Source organism: Lolium perenne, chromosome 3 (assembly GCF_019359855.2).
Source record: "Lolium perenne isolate Kyuss_39 chromosome 3, Kyuss_2.0, whole genome shotgun sequence".
Taxonomy (NCBI): Eukaryota; Viridiplantae; Streptophyta; class Magnoliopsida; order Poales; family Poaceae; genus Lolium; species Lolium perenne.
This window is the reverse complement of record NC_067246.2, coordinates 293375392-293395837: the sequence shown is the minus strand read 5'-3', so window position 1 is coordinate 293395837 and position 20446 is coordinate 293375392. Positions and strand designations below refer to the sequence as shown.

General features: G+C 43.1%; 1 protein-coding gene across 1 annotated transcript; it reads right to left on the bottom strand.

Moving 5' to 3' along the window:
• Window positions 1-18360: 18360 nt before the first annotated feature.
• LOC127340199 (pentatricopeptide repeat-containing protein At2g03880, mitochondrial-like) lies at window positions 18361-20232 on the bottom strand. The gene is made up of 2 exons (XM_051365973.2): window positions 20146-20232; window positions 18361-19710 (listed from the first exon to the last, which is right to left on the bottom strand). Exons 1-2 carry the CDS (start codon window positions 20230-20232, stop codon window positions 18463-18465), a joined length of 1335 nt encoding a protein of 444 aa, XP_051221933.1. The 3' UTR covers window positions 18361-18462.
• Between the last annotated feature and the right edge of the window lie 214 nt (window positions 20233-20446).

The window sequence follows — 20446 nt, the reverse complement described above, 5'->3', positions numbered from 1 at the left end:
TCCGTGAGTAGTTCCCCCATGGACTACGGGTTCTAGCTGTAGCTAGTTGGTATCATCTCTCCCATGTACTTCAATACAATGATCTCATGAGCTGCCTTACATGATTGAGATTCATCTGATGTAATCGGTGTTGTGTTTGTTGGGATCCGATGGATTGTTACGTTATGATTGTCTATCTATAAAGTTTGTGAAGTTATTGTTGCTGCAATCTTGTTATGTTTAATGCTTGTCACTAGGGCCCGAGTGGCATGATCTTAGATTTAAGCTCTATACTTATTGCTTAGATTGTATCTACAAGTTGTATGCACATGTCTATGTCCGGAACCAAAGGCCCCAAAGTGACAGAAATTGGGACAACTGGAGGGAAAGGCTTAGATATGAGGATCACATGTTTTCACGGAGTGTTAATGCTTTGCTCCGGTGCTCTATTAAAAGGAGTGCCTTAATTTCTAGTAGATTCCCTAGAGGCTCGGCTGCCACCGGCTGGTAGGACAAAAGATGTTGTACAAGTTTCTCATTACGAGCACGTATGACTATATATGGGAAACATGCCTACATGATTAATAATCTGGATGTTCTGTCTTAATGCTATTTCAATCCTATCAATTGCCCAACTGTAATTTGTTCACCCAACATTTGTTATTGGAGAGTTGCCACTAGTGTAGATAGCTGGGAACCCCGGTCCATCTTTCATCATCATATACTCGTTCTACATGACATTGGAAGTAGTATCAACTATTTTCTGGTGCCATTGCTCTCATATTACTGCTACTACTGCTGTGTTATCACATTACCGCTCTCATATTACTGCTGCTTTCACATCACCCCTGTTACTAGTGCTTTTCCAGGTGCAGCTGAATTGACAACTCAGTTGTTAAGGCTTATAAGTATTCTTTACCTCCCCTTGTGTCGAATCAATAAATTTGGGTTTTACTTCCCTCGAAGACTGTTGCGATCCCCTATACTTGTGGGTTATCAAGACTGTTTTCTGGCGCCGTTGCCGGGGAGGCATAGCTCTCCTCATAAGTTCACCTGGGGAGTACACTCTACCTCTCTCTCTGTTTTATTTTATTTTGTTTTACTTAGTTTACTTCTGTCTAGTTTATTTGTGCTTAGTTTATTTCTGTCTAGTATTACTTTGCTTAGTTTACTTTTGTCTAGTTTGTTTTTGTTTTGTTTTACTTTCCTCATATACCCGAAAATCCATAAAAAATTGAAAAATTGAAAAATTAAAAACTGCTTTTATGGGAGAACCTACAACCTATTTGGAGCTTATTGAATTATATAATAATTATAGAGAGTCAAGAACGGGAAAAGTTATGAGTGCTGTGATAGAAAAACTGAATACAATTGCTAAAATCTTGCTTAAACGCCATGATATAAACTGTTGCTCTAAACAGGATACTAAACATCTTAAATTTCAATGTGGCTTTAGTGAGAAAGTTTTAATTAAGAACTATAATTGGAATAACTATATTCATTTTGGGTTCGAAGAGGTAGAACAATTTGTCATATTTATGGGAGCCTCTGAGATAGAATCCTTCATTGCTAAAAATTATGAACTTGTGTTGTTTGTAAGGACCTTAAAGATTATGTCTCTTCTATCCTTAATTTTTGCATAGAAAGCTACAGTGATAATCCTTATATCATTGATTATAAAGAGAGACTCATTAATGCACAAGAATGCACTCACAATTTGCAGGAACCTGTGGAAGAAGAAATTGATGAACCTGAAAGCTCATTGGATGAAAAAGAGGAGGAAATTGATGAACCTGAAAGCTCATTGGATGAAAAAGAAGAGGAGAGTGATGAACAAAAGGAGGAAGAATGGATTAGCTACCCATGCCAACCTTCTAATGAGAGTAACTCTTTATCTCTTACACTATTTGATTGTCCTCCATGCTTACCAAAGGAGGTTGAATGTTATGTTCCTGTGGATTCTCTTGAAATATTTCCTATGAGTAAAACTTGTGAGAATAATTATGCTACTGTCATTTATGATAATCCATGCTACTTTGATAAATCTTATGATAATGCTTTGTTTGTGCCTGATGTCGAAATGCATGGTACTAAAGAATTTTGCGTAGCAAATGTTTATGATAAAGCTCTTGATGATGGTCCTATGTTACTTGATAATATTAATTGTACTACTATTGAAAATGGGATTGGAGAGTTCTTGACTTTATCTATGAGTCCCATATCCTTTGAGATTGATCAATCATCTTGTTATATTATTGATAAAAGTGGGTTTGAAAGTTTTAATCCTATTATTTCTGAGCTTGATAAAAATTATGTGTTTGTGAATCATGAAAAGTATGCTGCATGTGATAGTTATATTGTTGAGTTTGTTCATGAAGCTACAAAAAATTATTATGAGAGAGGAAAATATGGTTGTAGAAATTTGCATGGTACTAAAACACCTCTCTATATGCTGAAAATTTTGAATTTGCTCTTGTTTTATCTTGCTATGCTTGTCACTTTGTTCTTCATGAATTTATTTGTGTACAAGACTCCTATGGATAGGAAGTGGGTTAGACTTAAATGTGTTTTGAACTTGCTTTTTTATACTCTCTTTTGCTTCAACTCTCATCTTTATGTGAGCATCATTAAAATTGCTGAGCCCATCTTAATGGCTATAAAGAAAGCACTTATTGGGAGATAACTGATGGCGTGTATTTCACACGTTCGTTGGGCAACCCCAAGAGGAAGGTATGATGCGCACAGCAGCAAGTTTTCCCTCAGAAAGAAACCAAGGTTTATCGAACCAGGAGGAGCCAAGAAGCACGTTGAAGGTTGATGGCGGCGGGATGTAGTGCGGCGCAACACCAGGGATTCCGGCGCCAACGTGGAACCTGCACAACACAACCAAAGTACTTTGCCCCAACGAAACAGTGAGGTTGTCAATCTCACCGGCTTGCTGTAACAAAGGATTAACCGTATTGTGTGGAAGATGATTGTTTGCAGAAAACAGTAGAACAATATTGCAGTAGATTGTATTTCAGTAAAGAGAATTGGACCGGGGTCCACAGTTCACTAGAGGTGTCTCTCCCATAAGACGAACAGCATGTTGGGTGAACAAATTACAGTTGGGCAATTGACAAATAAAGAGAGCATGACCATGCACATACATATCATGATGAGTATTGTGAGATTTAATTGGGCATTACGACAAAGTACATAGACCGTCATCCAACTGCATCTATGCCTAAAAAGTCCACCTTCAGGTTATCATCCGAACCCTCCGATATTAAGTTGCAAACAACAGACAATTGCATTAAGTATGGTGCGTAATGTAACTAGTGACTACATCCTTGAACATAGCACTAATGTTTTATCCCTAGTGGCAACAGCACATCCGTAACCTTAGTGGTTCTTGTCACTCCTCCTCCATTCACGGAGACATGAACCCACTATCGAGCATAAATACTCCCTCTTGGAGTTACTAGCATCAACTTGGCCAGAGCATCTACTAATAACGGAGAGCATGCAAGATCATAAACAACACATAGCATAACTTTGATAATCAACATAACAAGTATTCTCTATTCATCGGATCCCAACAAACGCAACATATAGAATTACATATAGATGAACTGGATCAAGTTATGCAGGGCACAATTTCCGACAATGATAGCCCCATGGGGAGAAGACAACCATCTAGCTACCGCTATGGACCCATAGTCCAGGGGTAGACTACTCACACATCACACCGGAGGCGACCATGGCGGCGTAGAGTCCTCCGGGAGATGATTCCCCTCTCCGGCAGGGTGCCGGAGGCGATCTCCTGGATCCCCCGAGATGGGATCGGCGGTGGCGGCGTCTCCGGGAAGGTTTTCCGTATCGTGGCTCTGCACCGGGGGTTTCGTCACGGAGACTTTTTATAGGCGGAAGGGCAGGTCAAGAGGCGGCACGGGGGCCCCACACTACAGGCCGGCGTGGCCAAGGGGGGGCCGCGCCGCCCTATGGTGTGGCCCCTCCATGGCCCCTCTTCGTCTCTCCTTCGGACTTCTGGAAGCTTCGTGAGAAAATAGGCCCCTGGGCTTTGATTTCGTCCAATTCCGAGAATATTTCCTTACTAGGATTTCTGAAACCAAAAACAGCAGAACAAAGAATCGGCACTTCGGCATCTTGTTAATAGGTTAGTTCCGTAAAATGCACGAATATGACATAAAGTGTGCATAAAACATGTAGATAACATCAATAATGTGGCATGGAACATAAGAAATTATCGATACGTCGGAGACGTATCAGCATCCCCAAGCTTAGTTCTGCTCGTCCCGAGCAGGTAAAACGATAACACAGATAATTTCTGGAGTGACATGCCATCATAATCTTGATCATACTATTTGTAAAGCATATGTAGTGAATGCAGCGATCGAAACAATGTATATGACATGAGTAAACAAGTGAATCATATAGCAAAGACTTTTCATGAATAGCACTTCAAGACAAGCATCAATAAGTCTTGCATAAGAGTTAACTCATAAAGCAATAATTCAAAGTAGAGATATTGAAGCAACACAAAAGAAGATTAAGTTTCAGCGGTTGCTTTCAACTTGTAACATGTATATCTCATGGATATTGTCAACATAGAGTAATATAATAAGTGCAATAAGCAAGTATGTAGGAATCAATGCACAGTTCACACAAGTGTTTGCTTCTTGAGGTGGAGAGAGATAGGTGAACCGACTCAACATTGAAAGTAAAAGAATGGTCCTCCATAGAGGAAAAGCATCGATTGCTATATTTGTGCTAGAGCTTTGATTTTGAAAACATGAAACAATTTTGTCAACGGTAGTAATAAAGCATATGCATCATGTAAATTATATCTTATAAGTTGCAAGCCTCATGCATAGCGTACTAATAGTGCCCGCACCTTGTCCTAATTAGCTTGGACTACCGGATCATCACAATGCATTGTTTTTACCAAGTGTCACAAAGGGGTACCTCTATGCCGCCTGTACAAAGGTCTAAGGAGAAAGCTCGCATTGGATTTCTCGCTATTGATTATTCTTCAACTTAGACATCCATACCGGGACAACATAGACAACAGATAATGGACTCCTCTTTTATGCATAAGCATATACCAACAATTAATAATTTTCTCATTTGAGATTTGAGGATTGTTGTCCAAAACTGAAACTTCCACCATGGATCATGGCTTTAGTTAGCGGCCCAATGTTCTTCTCTAACATATGCATGCTTAACCATATGGTGGTAGATCTCTCTTACTTCAGACAAGACGAACATGCATAGCAACTCACATGAAATTCAACAAAGAAAAGTTGATGGCGTCCCCAGTGAACATGGTTATCGCACAACAAGCAACTTAATAAGAGATAAAGTGCATAATTACATATTCAATACCACAATAGTTTTTAAGCTATTTGTCCCATGAGCTATATATTGCAAAGGTGAATGATGGAATTTTAAAGGTAGCACTCAAGCAATTTACTTTGGAATGGCGGGAAAATACCATGTAGTATAGGTAGGTATGGTGGACACAAATGGCATAGTGGTTGGCTCAAGTATTTTGGATGCATGAGAAGTATTCCCTCTCGATACAAGGTTTAGGCTAGCAAGGCTTATTTGAAACAAACACAAGGATGAACCGGTGTAGCAAAACTCACATAAAAGACATATTGAAAACATTATAAGACTCTACACCGTCTTCCTTGTTGTTCAAACTTAATACTAGAAATTATCAAGACCTTAGAGAAACCAAATATGCAAACCAAATTTTAGCATGCTCTATGTATTTCTTCATTAATGGGTGCAAAGCATATGATGCAAGAGCTTAATCATGAGCACAATAATTGCCAAGTATCACATTACCCAAGACATTTATAGCAATTACTACATGTATCATTTTCCAATTCCAACCATATAACAATTTAACGAAGAAGAAACTTCGCCATGAATACTATGAGTAGAAACCAAGGACATACTTGTCCATATGCTACAGCGGAGCGTGTCTCTCTCCCATAAAGTGAATGCTAGGATCCATTTTATTCAAACAAAACAAAAAACAAAAACAAACCGACGCTCCAAGAAAAAGCACATAAGATGTGATGGAATAAAAATATAGTTTCAGGGGAGGAACCTGATAATGTTGTCGATGAAGAAGGGGATGCCTTGGGCATCCCCAAGCTTAGACGCTTGAGTCTTCTTGATATATGCAGGGGTGAACCACCGGGTGCATCCCCAAGCTTAGAGCTTTCACTCTCCTTGATCATGTTGCATCATACTCCTCTCTTGATCCTTGAAAACTTCCTCCACACCAAACTCGAAACAACTCATTAGAGGGTTAGTGCACAATATAAATTGACATATTCAGAGGTGACACAATCATTCTTAACACTTCTGGACATTGCATAATGCTACTGGACATTAGTGGATCAAAGAAATTCATCCAACATAGCGAAAGAGGCAATGCGAAATAAAAGGCAGAATCTGTCAAAACAGAACAGTTCGTATTGACGAATTTTAAAATGGCACCAGACTTGCTCAAATGAAAATTCTCAAATTGAATGAAAGTTGCGTACATATCTGAGGATCATGCACGTAAATTGGCTTAATTTTCTGAGCTACCTACAGGGAGGTGGACCCAGATTCGTGACAGCAAAGAAATCTGGAACTGTGCAGTAATCCAAATCTAGTACTTACTTTTCTATCAACGGCTTAACTTGGCCCAACAAAACACAAAACTAAGATAAGGAGAGGTTGCTACAGTAGTAAACAACTTCCAAGACACAAAATAAAAAGAAAGTACTGTAGGTAAAAACATGGGTTGTCTCCCATAAGCGCTTTTCTTTAACGCCTTTCAGCTAGGCGCAGAAAGTGTGCATCAAGTATTATCAAGAGACGAAGTGTCAACATCATAATTTGTTCTCATAATAGAGTCAAAAGGTACCTTCATTCTCTTTCTAGGGAAGTGTTCCATACCTTTCTTGAGAGGAAATTGATATTTTATATTACCTTCCTTCATATCAATAACAGCACCAACAGTTCGAAGAAAAGGTCTTCCCAATATAATGGGACAAGATGCATTGCATTCAATATCCAAGACAACAAAATCAACGGGAACAAGGTTATTGTTAACGGTAATGCGAACATTATCAACTTTACCCAAAGGTTTCTTTGTAGAATGATCAGCAAGATTAACATCCAAATAACAATTTTTCAGCGGTGGCAAGTCAAGCATATTATAAATTTTCTTAGGCATAACAGAAATACTTGCACCAAGATCACATAAAGCATTACAATCAAAATCTTTAACCCTCATCTTAATGATGGGCTCCCAACCATCCTCTAGCTTTTTAGGAATAGAGGCTTCGCGCTCTAGTTTCTCTTCTCTAGCTTTCATGAGAGCATTTGTAATATGATGTGTAAAGGCCAAATTTATAGCACTAGCATTAGGACTCTTAGCAAGTTTTTGCAAGAACTTTATAACTTCAGAGATGTGGCAATCATCAAAATTCAAACCATTATAATCTAAAGCAATGGGATCATCATCCCCAATGTTGGAAAAAATTTCAGCAGCTTTATCACAGGCAGTTTCAGCAGTTTCAGGCAGTTTCTCGCGCTTTGCATTAGAAGTGGAAACATTGCTAACACCAATTCTTTTATTAGTATTAGTAGGAGGTGCAGCAACATGAGTAGCATTAGCATTACTAGTGGTGGTAATAGTCCAAACTTTAGCTATATTCTTCTCTTTAGCTAGTTTTTCATTTTCTTCTCTATCCCACCTAGCACGCAGTTCAGCCATTAATCTTATATTCTCATTAATTCTAACTTGAATGGCATTTGCTGTAGTAGTAATTTTATTATGATGATTCTCATTAGGCAAAACTTTTGATTTCAAAAGATCAACATCAGCAGCAAGACTATCGACTTTAGAAGCAAGTATATCAATTTTCCCAAGCTTTTCTTCAACAGATTTGTTAAAAGCAGTTTGTGTACTAATAAATTCTTTAAGCATGGCTTCAAGTCCAGGGGGTGAACTCCTATTATTGTTGTAAGAATTCCCATAAGAATTACCATAGCCGTTGCCATTATTATAAGGATATGGTCTATAGTTGTTACTAGAATTGTTCCGGTAAGCATTGTTGTTGAAATTATTATTTTTAATGAAGTTTACATCAACATGTTCTTCTTGTGCAACCAATGAAGCTAATGGAACATTATTAGGATCAATATTAGTCCTATCATTCACAAGCATAGACATAATAGCATCAATCTTATCACTCAAGGAAGAGGTTTCTTCGACAGAATTTACCTTCTTACCTTGTGGAGCTCTTTCCGTGTGCCATTCAGAGTAATTGATCATCATATTATCAAGAAGCTTTGTTGCTTCACCAAGAGTGATGGACATAAAGGTACCTCCAGCAGCTGAATCCAATAAATTCCGTGAAGAAAAATTTAGTCCTGCATAGAAGGTTTGGATGATCATCCAAGTAGTCAGTCCATGGGTTGGGCAATTTTTAACCAGAGATTTCATTCTTTCCCAAGCTTGAGCAACATGTTCAGTATCTAATTGTTTAAAATTCATTATGCTACTCCTCAAAGATATAATTTTAGCAGGGGGATAATATCTACCAATAAAAGCATCCTTGCATTTAGTCCATGAATCAATACTATTCTTAGGCAGAGATAGCAACCAATCTTTAGCTCTTCCTCTTAATGAGAAAGGGAACAATTTTAGTTTAATAATATCACCATCTACATCTTTATATTTTTTCATTTCACATAATTCAACAAAATTATTAAGATGGGCAGCAGCATCATCAGAACTAACACCAGAAAATTGCTCTCGCATAACAAGATTCAGTAAAGCAGGTTTAATTTCAAAGAATTCTGCTGTAGTAGCAGGTGGAGCAATAGGTGTGCATAAGAAATCATTATTATTTGTGGTTGTGAAGTCACACAACTTAGTATTTTCAGCGTTGGCCATTTTAGCAACAGTAAATAAAGCAAACTAGATAAAGTAAATGCAAGTAAACTAATTTTTTTGTATTTTTGATATAGCAAACAAGATAGCAAATAAAGTAAAACTAGCAACTAATTTTTTTGTATTTTGATTTAGTGCAGCAAACAAAGTAGTAAATAAAACTAAGCAAGACAAAAACAAAGTAAAGAGATTGAGAAGTGGAGACTCCCCTTGCAGCGTGTCTTGATCTCCCCGGCAACGGCGCCAGAAAAAGAGCTTGATGGCGTGTATTTCACACGTTCGTTGGGCAACCCCAAGAGGAAGGTATGATGCGCACAGCAGCAAGTTTTCCCTCAGAAAGAAACCAAGGTTTATCGAACCAGGAGGAGCCAAGAAGCACGTTGAAGGTTGATGGCGGCGGGATGTAGTGCGGCGCAACACCAGGGATTCCGGCGCCAACGTGGAACCTGCACAACACAACCAAAGTACTTTGCCCCAACGAAACAGTGAGGTTGTCAATCTCACCGGCTTGCTGTAACAAAGGATTAACCGTATTGTGTGGAAGATGATTGTTTGCAGAAAACAGTAGAACAATATTGCAGTAGATTGTATTTCAGTAAAGAGAATTGGACCGGGGTCCACAGTTCACTAGAGGTGTCTCTCCCATAAGACGAACAGCATGTTGGGTGAACAAATTACAGTTGGGCAATTGACAAATAAAGAGAGCATGACCATGCACATACATATCATGATGAGTATTGTGAGATTTAATTGGGCATTACGACAAAGTACATAGACCGTCATCCAACTGCATCTATGCCTAAAAAGTCCACCTTCAGGTTATCATCCGAACCCCCTCCAGTATTAAGTTGCAAACAACAGACAATTGCATTAAGTATGGTGCGTAATGTAACTAGTGACTACATCCTTGAACATAGCACTAATGTTTTATCCCTAGTGGCAACAGCACATCCGTAACCTTAGTGGTTCTTGTCACTCCTCCAGATTCACGGAGACATGAACCCACTATCGAGCATAAATACTCCCTCTTGGAGTTACTAGCATCAACTTGGCCAGAGCATCTACTAATAACGGAGAGCATGCAAGATCATAAACAACACATAGCATAACTTTGATAATCAACATAACAAGTATTCTCTATTCATCGGATCCCAACAAACGCAACATATAGAATTACAGATAGATGATCTTGATCATGTTAGGCAGCTCACAAGATCCGACAATGATAGCACAATGGGGAGAAGACAACCATCTAGCTACTGCTATGGACCCATAGTCCAGGGGTAGACTACTCACACATCACACCGGAGGCGACCATGGCGGCGTAGAGTCCTCCGGGAGATGATTCCCCTCTCCGGCAGGGTGCCGGAGGCGATCTCCTGGATCCCCCGAGATGGGATCGGCGGCGGCGGCGTCTCTGGAAGGTTTTCCGTATCGTGGCTCTCGGTACTGGGGGTTTCGTCACAGAGACTTTTTATAGGCGGAAGGGCAGGTCAAGAGGTGGCACGGGGGCCCCACACTACAGGCCGGCGCGGCCAAGGGGGGGCCGCGCCGCCCTATGGTGTGGCCCCTCCGTGGCCCCTCTTCGTCTCTCCTTCGGACTTCTGGAAGCTTCGTGAGAAAATAGGCCCCTGGGCTTTGATTTTGTCCAATTCCGAGAATATTTCCTTACTAGGATTTCTGAAACCAAAAACAGCAGAAAACAGCAACTGGCACTTCGGCATCTTGTTAATAGGTTAGTTCCAGAAAATGCACGAATATGACATAAAGTGTGCATAAAACATGTAGATAACATCAATAATGTGGCATGGAACATAAGAAATTATCGATACGTCGGAGACGTATCAATAACCCATGTCTTTATTTTGCTACTGTTTTGTTGAGTCTTGAAAGTTGTTACTACTGTAGCAACCTCTCCTTATCTTTATTTTATTGCAATGTTGTGCCAAGTGAAGCCTCTAATCGAAGGTTGATGCTAGATTTGGATTTCTGCGCAGAATCAGATTTCTATCTGTCACGAATCTGGGCTGTTTTCTCTGCAGGTAACTCAGAAAAATATGCCAATTTACGTGCGTGTTCCTCAGATATGTACGCAACTTTCATTAGTTTTGAGTTTTCTGATTTGAGCAGCGGAAGTACCTGTTTAAAATTCGTCTTTACTGGCTGTTCTCTTGTGGACTTTAAGCAAGGCTTTCTAGACGTGGAGAGCTGTAGCTAATGTTTTATTGAGTTCTTACAATGTGTCACTACAGGACCAAGGTGGATTCAAGTTTTTTGAGTACTAACCCCTCTAATGAAGTTTATGAGAAGTTTGGTGTGAAGGAAGCTTTCAAGGGTCAAGAGAGGAGTATGATATATGATCAAGAAGAGTGAAAAGTCTAAGCTTGGGGATGCCCCCGTGGTTCATCCCTGCATATTTCAAGAAGACTCAAGCGTCTAAGCTTGGGGATGCCAAAGGCATCCCCTTCTTCATCAACTTATCAGGTTTCTTCTATTGAAACTATATTTTTATTCGGTCACATCTTATGTGCTTTACTTGGAGCGTCTATTTGTTTTTATTTTTGTTTATGTTTGAATAAATTCGGATCCTAGCAATCCTTGTGTGGGAGAGATACACGCTCCGCTTTTTCTTATGAACACTGTGTTCTTAGCTTTATTTTAATGTTCATGGCGGAGTTGAAAACTGCAACACTTATTGATATTTGGTTGGAAACAGAAAGTGCTTCATAATGTCTTGAATAATTTGACACTTGGCAATTGTTTTGAGCTCTCAAGTAGATCATGATTAAGTTTTTTTCATGTAGTTTAAACCTATTAGTGGAGAACTACTGTAGAGCTTGTTGAAATTGGTTTGCATGATTGTTCTCTCTTAAGGTCTAGATATTTTCTGGTAAAAGTGTTTGAGCAACAAGGAAGACAGTGTAGAGTTTTATAATGCTTGCCATATGTTCTTATGTAAGTTTTGCTGTACCAGTTCATACTTGTGTTTGCTTCAAACAACCTTGCTAGCCCAAATCCTTGTACTGAGAGGGAATGCTTCTCGTGCATCCAAAACCTTGAGCCAAAACCTATGCCATTTGTGTCCACCATATCTACCTACTATGTGGTATTTCCTGCCATTCCAAGTAAATACTTCATGTGCTACCTTTAAACCTTCAAAATGCCTCTCAATTTGTGTTAATGTTTTATAGCTCATGAGGAAGTATGTGGTGTTTATCTTTCAATCTTATCATTTACTTTTGACGGACTTTCACAATGGACTAGTGGCTTCATCCGCTTATCCAATAATTTTACAAAAAGAGCTGGCGCGGGGTTCCCAGCCCCCAATTAATTAACTTTCATTAATAATTCTCTTCACATGTTTTGCTCTGATTCATCAGTAAGCAACTTAATTTTGCAAATAGACACTCCTTCATGGTATGTGAATGTTGGAAGGCACCCGAGGATTCGGTTAGCCATGGCTTGTGTAAGCAAAAGGTTGGGAGGAGTGTCATCCATAAATAAAACTAAAGTACATGTGTAAACAAAAGAGAAGAGGGATGATCTACCTTGCTGGTAGAGATGGCGTCCTTCATGGGAGCCGCTCTTGAAAGTCTGGTTGATGAGGTAGTTAGAGTACCCGCTACCATTCGTTGACAACAACAAACACCTCTCAAAACTTTACATTTATGCTCTCTATATGATTTCAAAACTTGAAAAAGCTCTAGCACATGATTTAATCCCTGCTTCCCTCTGCGAAGGGCCATTCTTTTACTTTATGTTGAGTCAGTTTACCTACTTCCTTCCATCTTAGAAGCAAACACTTGTGTCAACTGTGCATTGATTCTTACATACTTGCTTATTTGCATTCATTATATTACTTTGTGTTGACCATTATCCATGAGATATACATGTTGAAAGTTGAAAGCAATTGCTGAAACTTAAATCTTCCTCTGTGTTGCTTCAATGCCTTTACTTTGAATTTATTGCTTTATGAGTTAACTCTTGTGCAAGGCTTTTGATGCTTGTCTTGAAAGTACTATTCATGAAAAGTTTTGCTATATGTTACCTATTTGTTAGCAACTATAGATTATTGCCTTGAGTCACTTCATTCATTTCATGTGCTTTGTAATAGTATGATCAAGGTTATGTAAGTAGCATGTCACTACAGAAATTACTCTTTTTATCGTTTACCTACTCGAGGACGAGCAGGAACTAAGCTTGGGGATGCTGATACGTCTCCAACGTACCTATAATTTCTGATGTTCCATGCTTGTTTTATGACAATACTTACATGTTTTGCTTGCACTTTATGATGTTTTTATGCATTTTCCGGAACTAATCTATTAACAAGATGCCACAGTGCCAGTTCCTGTTTTCTGCTGTTTTTGGTTCCAGAAAGGCTGTTCGGGCAATATTCTCGGAATTGGACGAAATCAACGCCAAAGATCTTATTTTTCTCGGGAGGCTCCAGAACACCGAAGGGGAGTCGGAGGAGAGCCAGGGGCCACCACACAGGTGGGCCGCGCGGGCTACCCCCTGGCCGCGCCGGCCTGGTGTGGGGCCACCCTGTCGCCCCTCCTGCGCCGCCTCTTCGCCTATTTAAGTCCTTTCGACCTAAAAACGCAGGACCGATTGACGAAACTCCAGAAAGACTCCAGGGGCGCCGCCGCCATCGCGAAACTCCAATTCGGGGGACAGAAGTCTCTGTTCCGGCACCCTGCCGGGACGGGGAAGTGCCACCGGAAGCCATCTCCATCGACGCCACCGACTCCATCATGCTCCGTGAGTAGTTCCCCCATGGACTACGGGTTCTAGCTGTAGCTAGTTGGTATCATCTCTCCCATGTACTTCAATACAATGATCTCATGAGCTGCCTTACATGATTGAGATTCATCTGATGTAATCGGTGTTGTGTTTGTTGGGATCCGATGGATTGTTACGTTATGATTGTCTATCTATAAAGTTTGTGAAGTTATTGTTGCTGCAATCTTGTTATGTTTAATGCTTGTCACTAGGGCCCGAGTGGCATGATCTTAGATTTAAGCTCTATACTTATTGCTTAGATTGTATCTACAAGTTGTATGCACATGTCTATGTCCGGAACCAAAGGCCCCAAAGTGACAGAAATTGGGACAACTGGAGGGAAAGGCTTAGATATGAGGATCACATGTTTTCACGGAGTGTTAATGCTTTGCTCCGGTGCTCTATTAAAAGGAGTGCCTTAATTTCCAGTAGATTCCCTAGAGGCCCGGCTGCCACCGGCTGGTAGGACAAAAGATGTTGTACAAGTTTCTCATTGCGAGCACGTATGACTATATATGGGAAACATGCCTACATGATTAATAATCTGGATGTTCTGTCTTAATGCTATTTCAATCCTATCAATTGCCCAACTGTAATTTGTTCACCCAACATTTGTTATTGGAGAGTCGCCACTAGTGTAGATAGCTGGGAACCCCGGTCCATCTTTAATCATCATATACTCGTTCTACATGACATTGGAAGTAGTATCAACTATTTTCTGGTGCCATTGCTCTCATATTACTGCTACTGTTGCTGTATTACTGTTACTACTGCTCTCATATTACTACTGCTTTCACATCACCCCTGTTACTAGTGCTTTTCCAGGTGCAGCTGAATTGACAACTCAGTTGTTAAGGCTTATAAGTATTCTTTACCTCCCCTTGTGTCGAATCAATAAATTTGAGTTTTACTTCCCTCGAAGACTGTTGCGATCCCCTATACTTGTGGGTTATCAGGCGCCTCCACCTCCAGCACCATGGGCGCGCCCGGCGTACGCTCCCCCGGATGGCAACTGGCCGTGGGCGATAGCGGAGCTCATCCTGCTCGACAGCGACGACGAGCAGCAGTAGGCGTTAGGATTTTTTTCATGTTTTAACTATGTAAATTATGTTTCATGTTTAAAAAAATGATTCGGCCAAAAATACGTCGTGCCGCTTGAGCCACCCGACGTAAACGGATACGCAGTCGATTTCAACCATTTCAGCCGACGCCCAAACCTACACGCGCGGACGCTACGGAGATGCCCTGATCTTCATCGCTCCATGCCGCCGTACGCCTAGGCAATCACGTTGATCGACGCCACACGCCCGGAGGTCTGTGAACAAACGGATCAGCCCGAACGAGACGGCAAGTCCGCAAGTCCCTCGCCGTGACGTCGCCCGCAGCACCGCCCTGCGCCACCTCTCGTCAGTCGTCCCCATGACCCCATCCCCACCCTCTCCAGCCCGGTGGACTAAAAAAACCTTCCCCTATCGAGACCAAGGTCCACCATTGCTCCTTCTTCCACCCGCTGATCTCTTGATTCAGTGGAGGCCTGCCTGGTTGTAGGTTCAGGGGAACATGGCGGCCTCGAGGTTGCTCTACATTGCCGTCGCCGACCACCATGGCCATGGCCGGCGGAGCACCTTCCGCTACACCCGCCCCGTCCTGCAGAGCACGCTCCAGCTCATGGGATGCAAAGCCACGCCACGCCTTCAAGGTCCCCTGGTTATTCGTCCTAATTAATGGTTTTCAGTATGTTTGTCTCTGTCTGCCTCGTCTCCCTACCTCAGTTCCCCGGTTAATGGTATACCAAAAACTGAATGCTCTAGGATAGGATGGCCCTTGATTACTTCTTGGTGACTTGAGATTTGACTCAACACCATAGCATCTGTATCGCTGTTGCCAAGATTCAGTTATGGAAATTGCCTGCATGTGTCCGTTTGCATTGAAATTGCAGGTGACAAAAGCCTAGCTGCATACTTCATTATATAATTCTTGTATTCTGCAACAAGTCAGTTTGCGTTCCCTTGTCTGAATTCCACTTTTCTTACACTCTGTTTCACAGTTTCTGCAACCAGTGCGCCCCAAATTCGTTGAGCTCCAAGGGCATGTTTCAGTTGATTCAAAGGAAAGGGTCTTCTAGGAATCTGATGTCTCTCCTTAATGCCGATGGTTCAGTTCAGTTGCTAAGGCATGGCCTGTTGTTGCCAGTGAGCGGTGACAGCAATGGAAACATAAACGATGGCACAGGAAGTGAGAAATCTGTCGGAAATCCTATGTATGGCACTTTGCAGATTGGGAAGGCAGGGCCTGTCAGCCTTCAGTTTGGCTCTTTCAGGATTAGTGCATGGCCAAGTGATACCGGATGCACCAGTCATGCTCGTAGTGCCAATGATTCCAAGGCTGACGGCACAGATACAGGGAGTAGATATTTATCCGCATGTTGCAGCTGACCAAAGATGCCAGATGACAATTGCAAAGAGGTTCGCCTCTTAATCCTTTCTGTAAGGATGATATCTCACACGGCATGTATAAGTAGTCTTGTATGAAAGTTAGCAGATGTTGTGCTTAGGCTGACTGTCTGACACGGTATATCATCTCATACAGCTTGTGGATGAGTACTTGGTGTTTGACAGCGAAGAAGAAGGTGATGATACTGATGACGCAGAGACAAATGAGGATCTAACTGACGAAGAAAAGGACATCAAAGAGGTAGTGGAAAAAAGAACATTTTTTCTCCTTCATCTGAGGTCCAGTTTTATACACAGAATTGCCATGACAAATGAACTCAATGACGTTAGTTTGTAGTTGTTTTTCCCATGTGCCTAGGTGCTAATAGTGCTCTAGATGAACATATGAGTATGATGAGTTGCAGTTTTATGCACATGCCCATTCAGTTGTTGTGGTGATGCATTCTAGAGATACAACATTAGGTCAACAGGAAAGCCAGTGTATTTAACCAATTATCCATTACTTTGTCTTCGATCATATTATATGGAAAAAAAAGTGAAGCAGATGGAGGAGGCAGGGTCCATGGATGAGCACTCGACAAAGTCGAATGAGGAGTATGAGGATATAGCCATGAGAGAAAGCGGCTACTGGTCGCAGACCTGACGAAGAAGCACATGGCCCTGGTCATAGGCGAGGCTGTGGGATGGTGGAATGAAGGCTGACAACCTGGACCTGTTATTCTTGGAGGTGAGAAACAAAGGCAGCATGGAGATGCCATGCACCTACCCTCTCACAATGAACAACGTGTGCCTTGGAAGCGACACAATGGCGAGGAGACGGTGCATGGAATGGTTGTAGCCATCCCAGCTGCCTCGCCTTCCTATTTCAGCAACAAGAAGTGGTTGCTCTTATATGGTGTCTGGGGTTAGTAAGTGTTAAACCTCATCCCTTACCTGAGTTAGGTAGCTACAAATGTTGTTCTAAAAGATCTCATCATGTTCTCTGTAACTCGTTTCCTCGATAATGAAAATCGCAGCTCTCCTGCGTTTCTTTTTAAAAAAATGTCATCATGTTGTTGTATCTGTGGAGAGTCATACCTGGGCATAGTTCGGGCTGGGCCGGGCCTAACAAAGCCCGTCGCAAAAAACCCAGGCCCAGGCTCGGCCCGGCCCGACCGTCGGGCCAAGAATTTCGGCCCAAGCCCGGCCCATCACAACAAATACCCATCGGGCCTCGGGCCGGGCCTCTTCCTTATTTGACACATTTCTCGGGCCCAGGCCCGGCTCAGCGCAACCATCGGGCCTAAATTTTCGGCCCAGGCCCGGCCCACAGGCATGCTCGGGCTGGCCCAAGCCCAGGAATTTCAGGCCGGGCCGGGCCGGGCTTCCCATGGCCAGGTATAGTGGAGACAGAGATGAGGAGACCTTGTGTGTACTGCCCTGGAAAGAAGGATGTGGAGTGACAGAGGGCAATGAATAAATTAATAGTTCCCATTGGACATATGGCATAATAACAAGAATGTATTAGACAGAAAATACTAGTGTGGTTAAATGATCGATCAACTGGAGTATAAAAATGAGAGTGCGAGTGTTTTTCATGAGAATTGTTTCTCTTTTGGTGTTTTGAGAATCCATCTGTATGTACAATTAAGCCAACGATGCAGCCACAAAAATCATGTACTAGAGAGTAGAGACACTGCTTTTTGGGTAAGGGTTGTTGCTGGCCAAGTAATCTCTCAAATTTTCTATAAACATACATGCTGAGCTCACAGGTTCTGAAGACAACCCTTAATATAGTGGCTTCAGATTTGAACAATGACACTTATTCTACAGCAAGATGAGACGGAAATTGGTTTTGAAGGAAACAACCAGCTAGGGACATTGGGCATAGAACTATCAGTTACAGTCATTGCTGCTACTTCCGTAACAAGACTTGCTAAGGTAATTGATCTTTTGTGATATATCTTGGTGGCAATGAACTACTGTATTAAAGATGTGTTCTTTCCATTCCGTTAACCTACTAACTGCTTCTCTTTATTTTATAGGATGCTGTAAAAGATATTGACGAATATAATGGTAGGATTACATAGACAAAAGGGCCATTGCAATACCAAAGTAGCACGCATTGTACATCAGCGGCATCTTTGGTGCAAGCAATTGTCAGGAAAAGATGTCTCTTATCATGTTCTCACCCCCAACTGAAGTACCTATTCGCTCTCTTATACACATGCGACATGCCTACGCTGAATCTACCAAAAATGAAAAGAAATCATACCTGCCAGGCTGAATCCACCGCTACCAGTAGTCGCCACAAGAACATGCACCATCCCTCATGTGATGGAAGCAGTTGCCATCCCTCAGTATGATCTCCCTGCCGTACGCCTTGGCAATCATTTTGATTGCGGCATGGCAGTCGCCGCACACCCGGAGGTTCTTGAACACACGGATCGGCGCGCCGGCCGGCACGGCAAGTAGCCCAAATGCAACGGCGAGCCTCTCGCTGTGGTAGGCCAGACCCTTCTCCCTCCCCTCCGGCCCCTCATCCTGCAGCGCCCAGTCAGTATCCGCGACGTATCCTTCAGCTCGGATCCTGTCCATCATCTCCTCCACCTTCCGGTAAATCTCTTCCGTCTGGGGGTGCCCCCGGTCCTCCACGTAGAACAGGTGCGTCACACCGTTCACTCCCACCCAGCTGCACCCGGGCTCCTTGGTGATCCCTCTGGACTTCATCAGCATCCGGATCCTCGCCACGTCGGCCCACCGCCTCGCCAGCGAGTACAGGTTCGACAGCATGACGTACGGAACGGCGTCCGTCGGGTCCAGCCTCCACACCATCTCGGCCGCGTACTCACCGAGCTCCGCGTTCCCGTGCGTCCGGCACGCGCCGAGCAGCGCCTTCCAGACAGTGGCGTCCAGCCTTGTTGTGCTCTGGCTCAGCAGGTCCATGGCCTCGTCGAGCCGCCCGGCTCGGCCGAGCAGGTCGACCATGCAAGCGTAGTGGTCTGGCCCGGGCGCGACGCCGTGCTCGGCCTGCATGGACCGGAAGTGCGCCCGCCCGGCGTCGACAAGGCCGGCATGGCTGCACGCGAATAGCAGCCCGATGAAGGTGACGTAGTCCGGCCTGCATCCCGACCGGACCATGTCGGCGTAGACCTCCAGCGACTCCTTGCCCCGGCCGTTCTGAGCGTACCCGACGATCAGGGCTGTCCACGTGATGGGGTCACGCCGGACACGCATCGCGTCGAACACCTTTTTGGCCTCGCCCAGCGAGCCGGTCTTGGCGTACATGGACACCAGCGAGTTCCCGACCGAGAGGAAAGGGTCGAGCGCGAGCCGGACCGCGGTGGCGTGCACCGAAACGCCCAGCTCGAGCACGGTGGCGCCAGCGCACGAGCTCAGCGCGGCCGCAACGACGAACTCATCGGGCATGATGCCGGAGGCGACCATGTCGCGGTACACCCGCAGGGCGGGGTCGTGGGAGCGGGAGCGCGCGAAAACCCTCAAACCGGTCCCAAACGCGTATGTAGGGCCGGTTTGAGGGGTCTGCTAAAGATGCTCTTAGAGGATGCCGGTACCCGCAATGTTGTGCAGTTTTTTTCCCCTATTGTTCAACATATGCATATGCCGAAGTAGTGAAACTTTCGTACAGTACTATATAAACCTCATGGAGTCATGGTGCTCCACTCTATCTACAGGCTTTCAAGCTTCCCCATTCAAGGTGGCTTCTATTGGATTTCTTTTATTGATTCATCTATGCACAAATATCATGCCACATGCTTTATTCCATACAGTGAAAGGGCGGTCATATGGGCGCGAACACCACGGTGGTGAGCTTCTCAAGAACCAGTGCCAAAAGTGTGAGCCACGATCGATGATGTCGATGAACATCATCGTGCATGTGGCAATGATCCAGTGCCCCACGACGGTTGCGGGAGTTTGGTCATCTACAACGAGGTCGACGACCGTAAGATGGCATACCAGCGCGGCACGTGCTGTTGTACAGAGGCCAGCTACAACTTCACCGACCCGCCGGTGGAGCTCTTGTGTTACCTCGTAGTGTCCCATTCAGTCAATCTATCTAGGTTCAAGTACGGCAACCCCTGGCACCAAGGGCACATGTCATTTGTTCCTCCCATTTCAGTAAAGCCTTATACGTATCATGGCTAAGTGAACAAACTAATTTTGCAGCACGTAGCTGGTTAATTATGTACTAGTCTAGTAAAATGGTAGCCAATGAGAAGTAAAGAGAATCATATTACATGTAAAATGTATCTTCTCT

Bases quoted from the DNA above. Each gene is read 5' to 3' on its own strand.
- LOC127340199 (XM_051365973.2), bottom strand. From the start codon at position 20,232: ATGGGACACTACGAGGTAACACAAGAGCTCCACCGGCGGGTCGGTGAA. The intron at 19,711-20,145 runs GTATGCCATCTT...CATCTTTAGCAG, and splicing joins CAACAGCACGTGCCGCGCTG to ACCCCTCAAACCGGCCCTAC.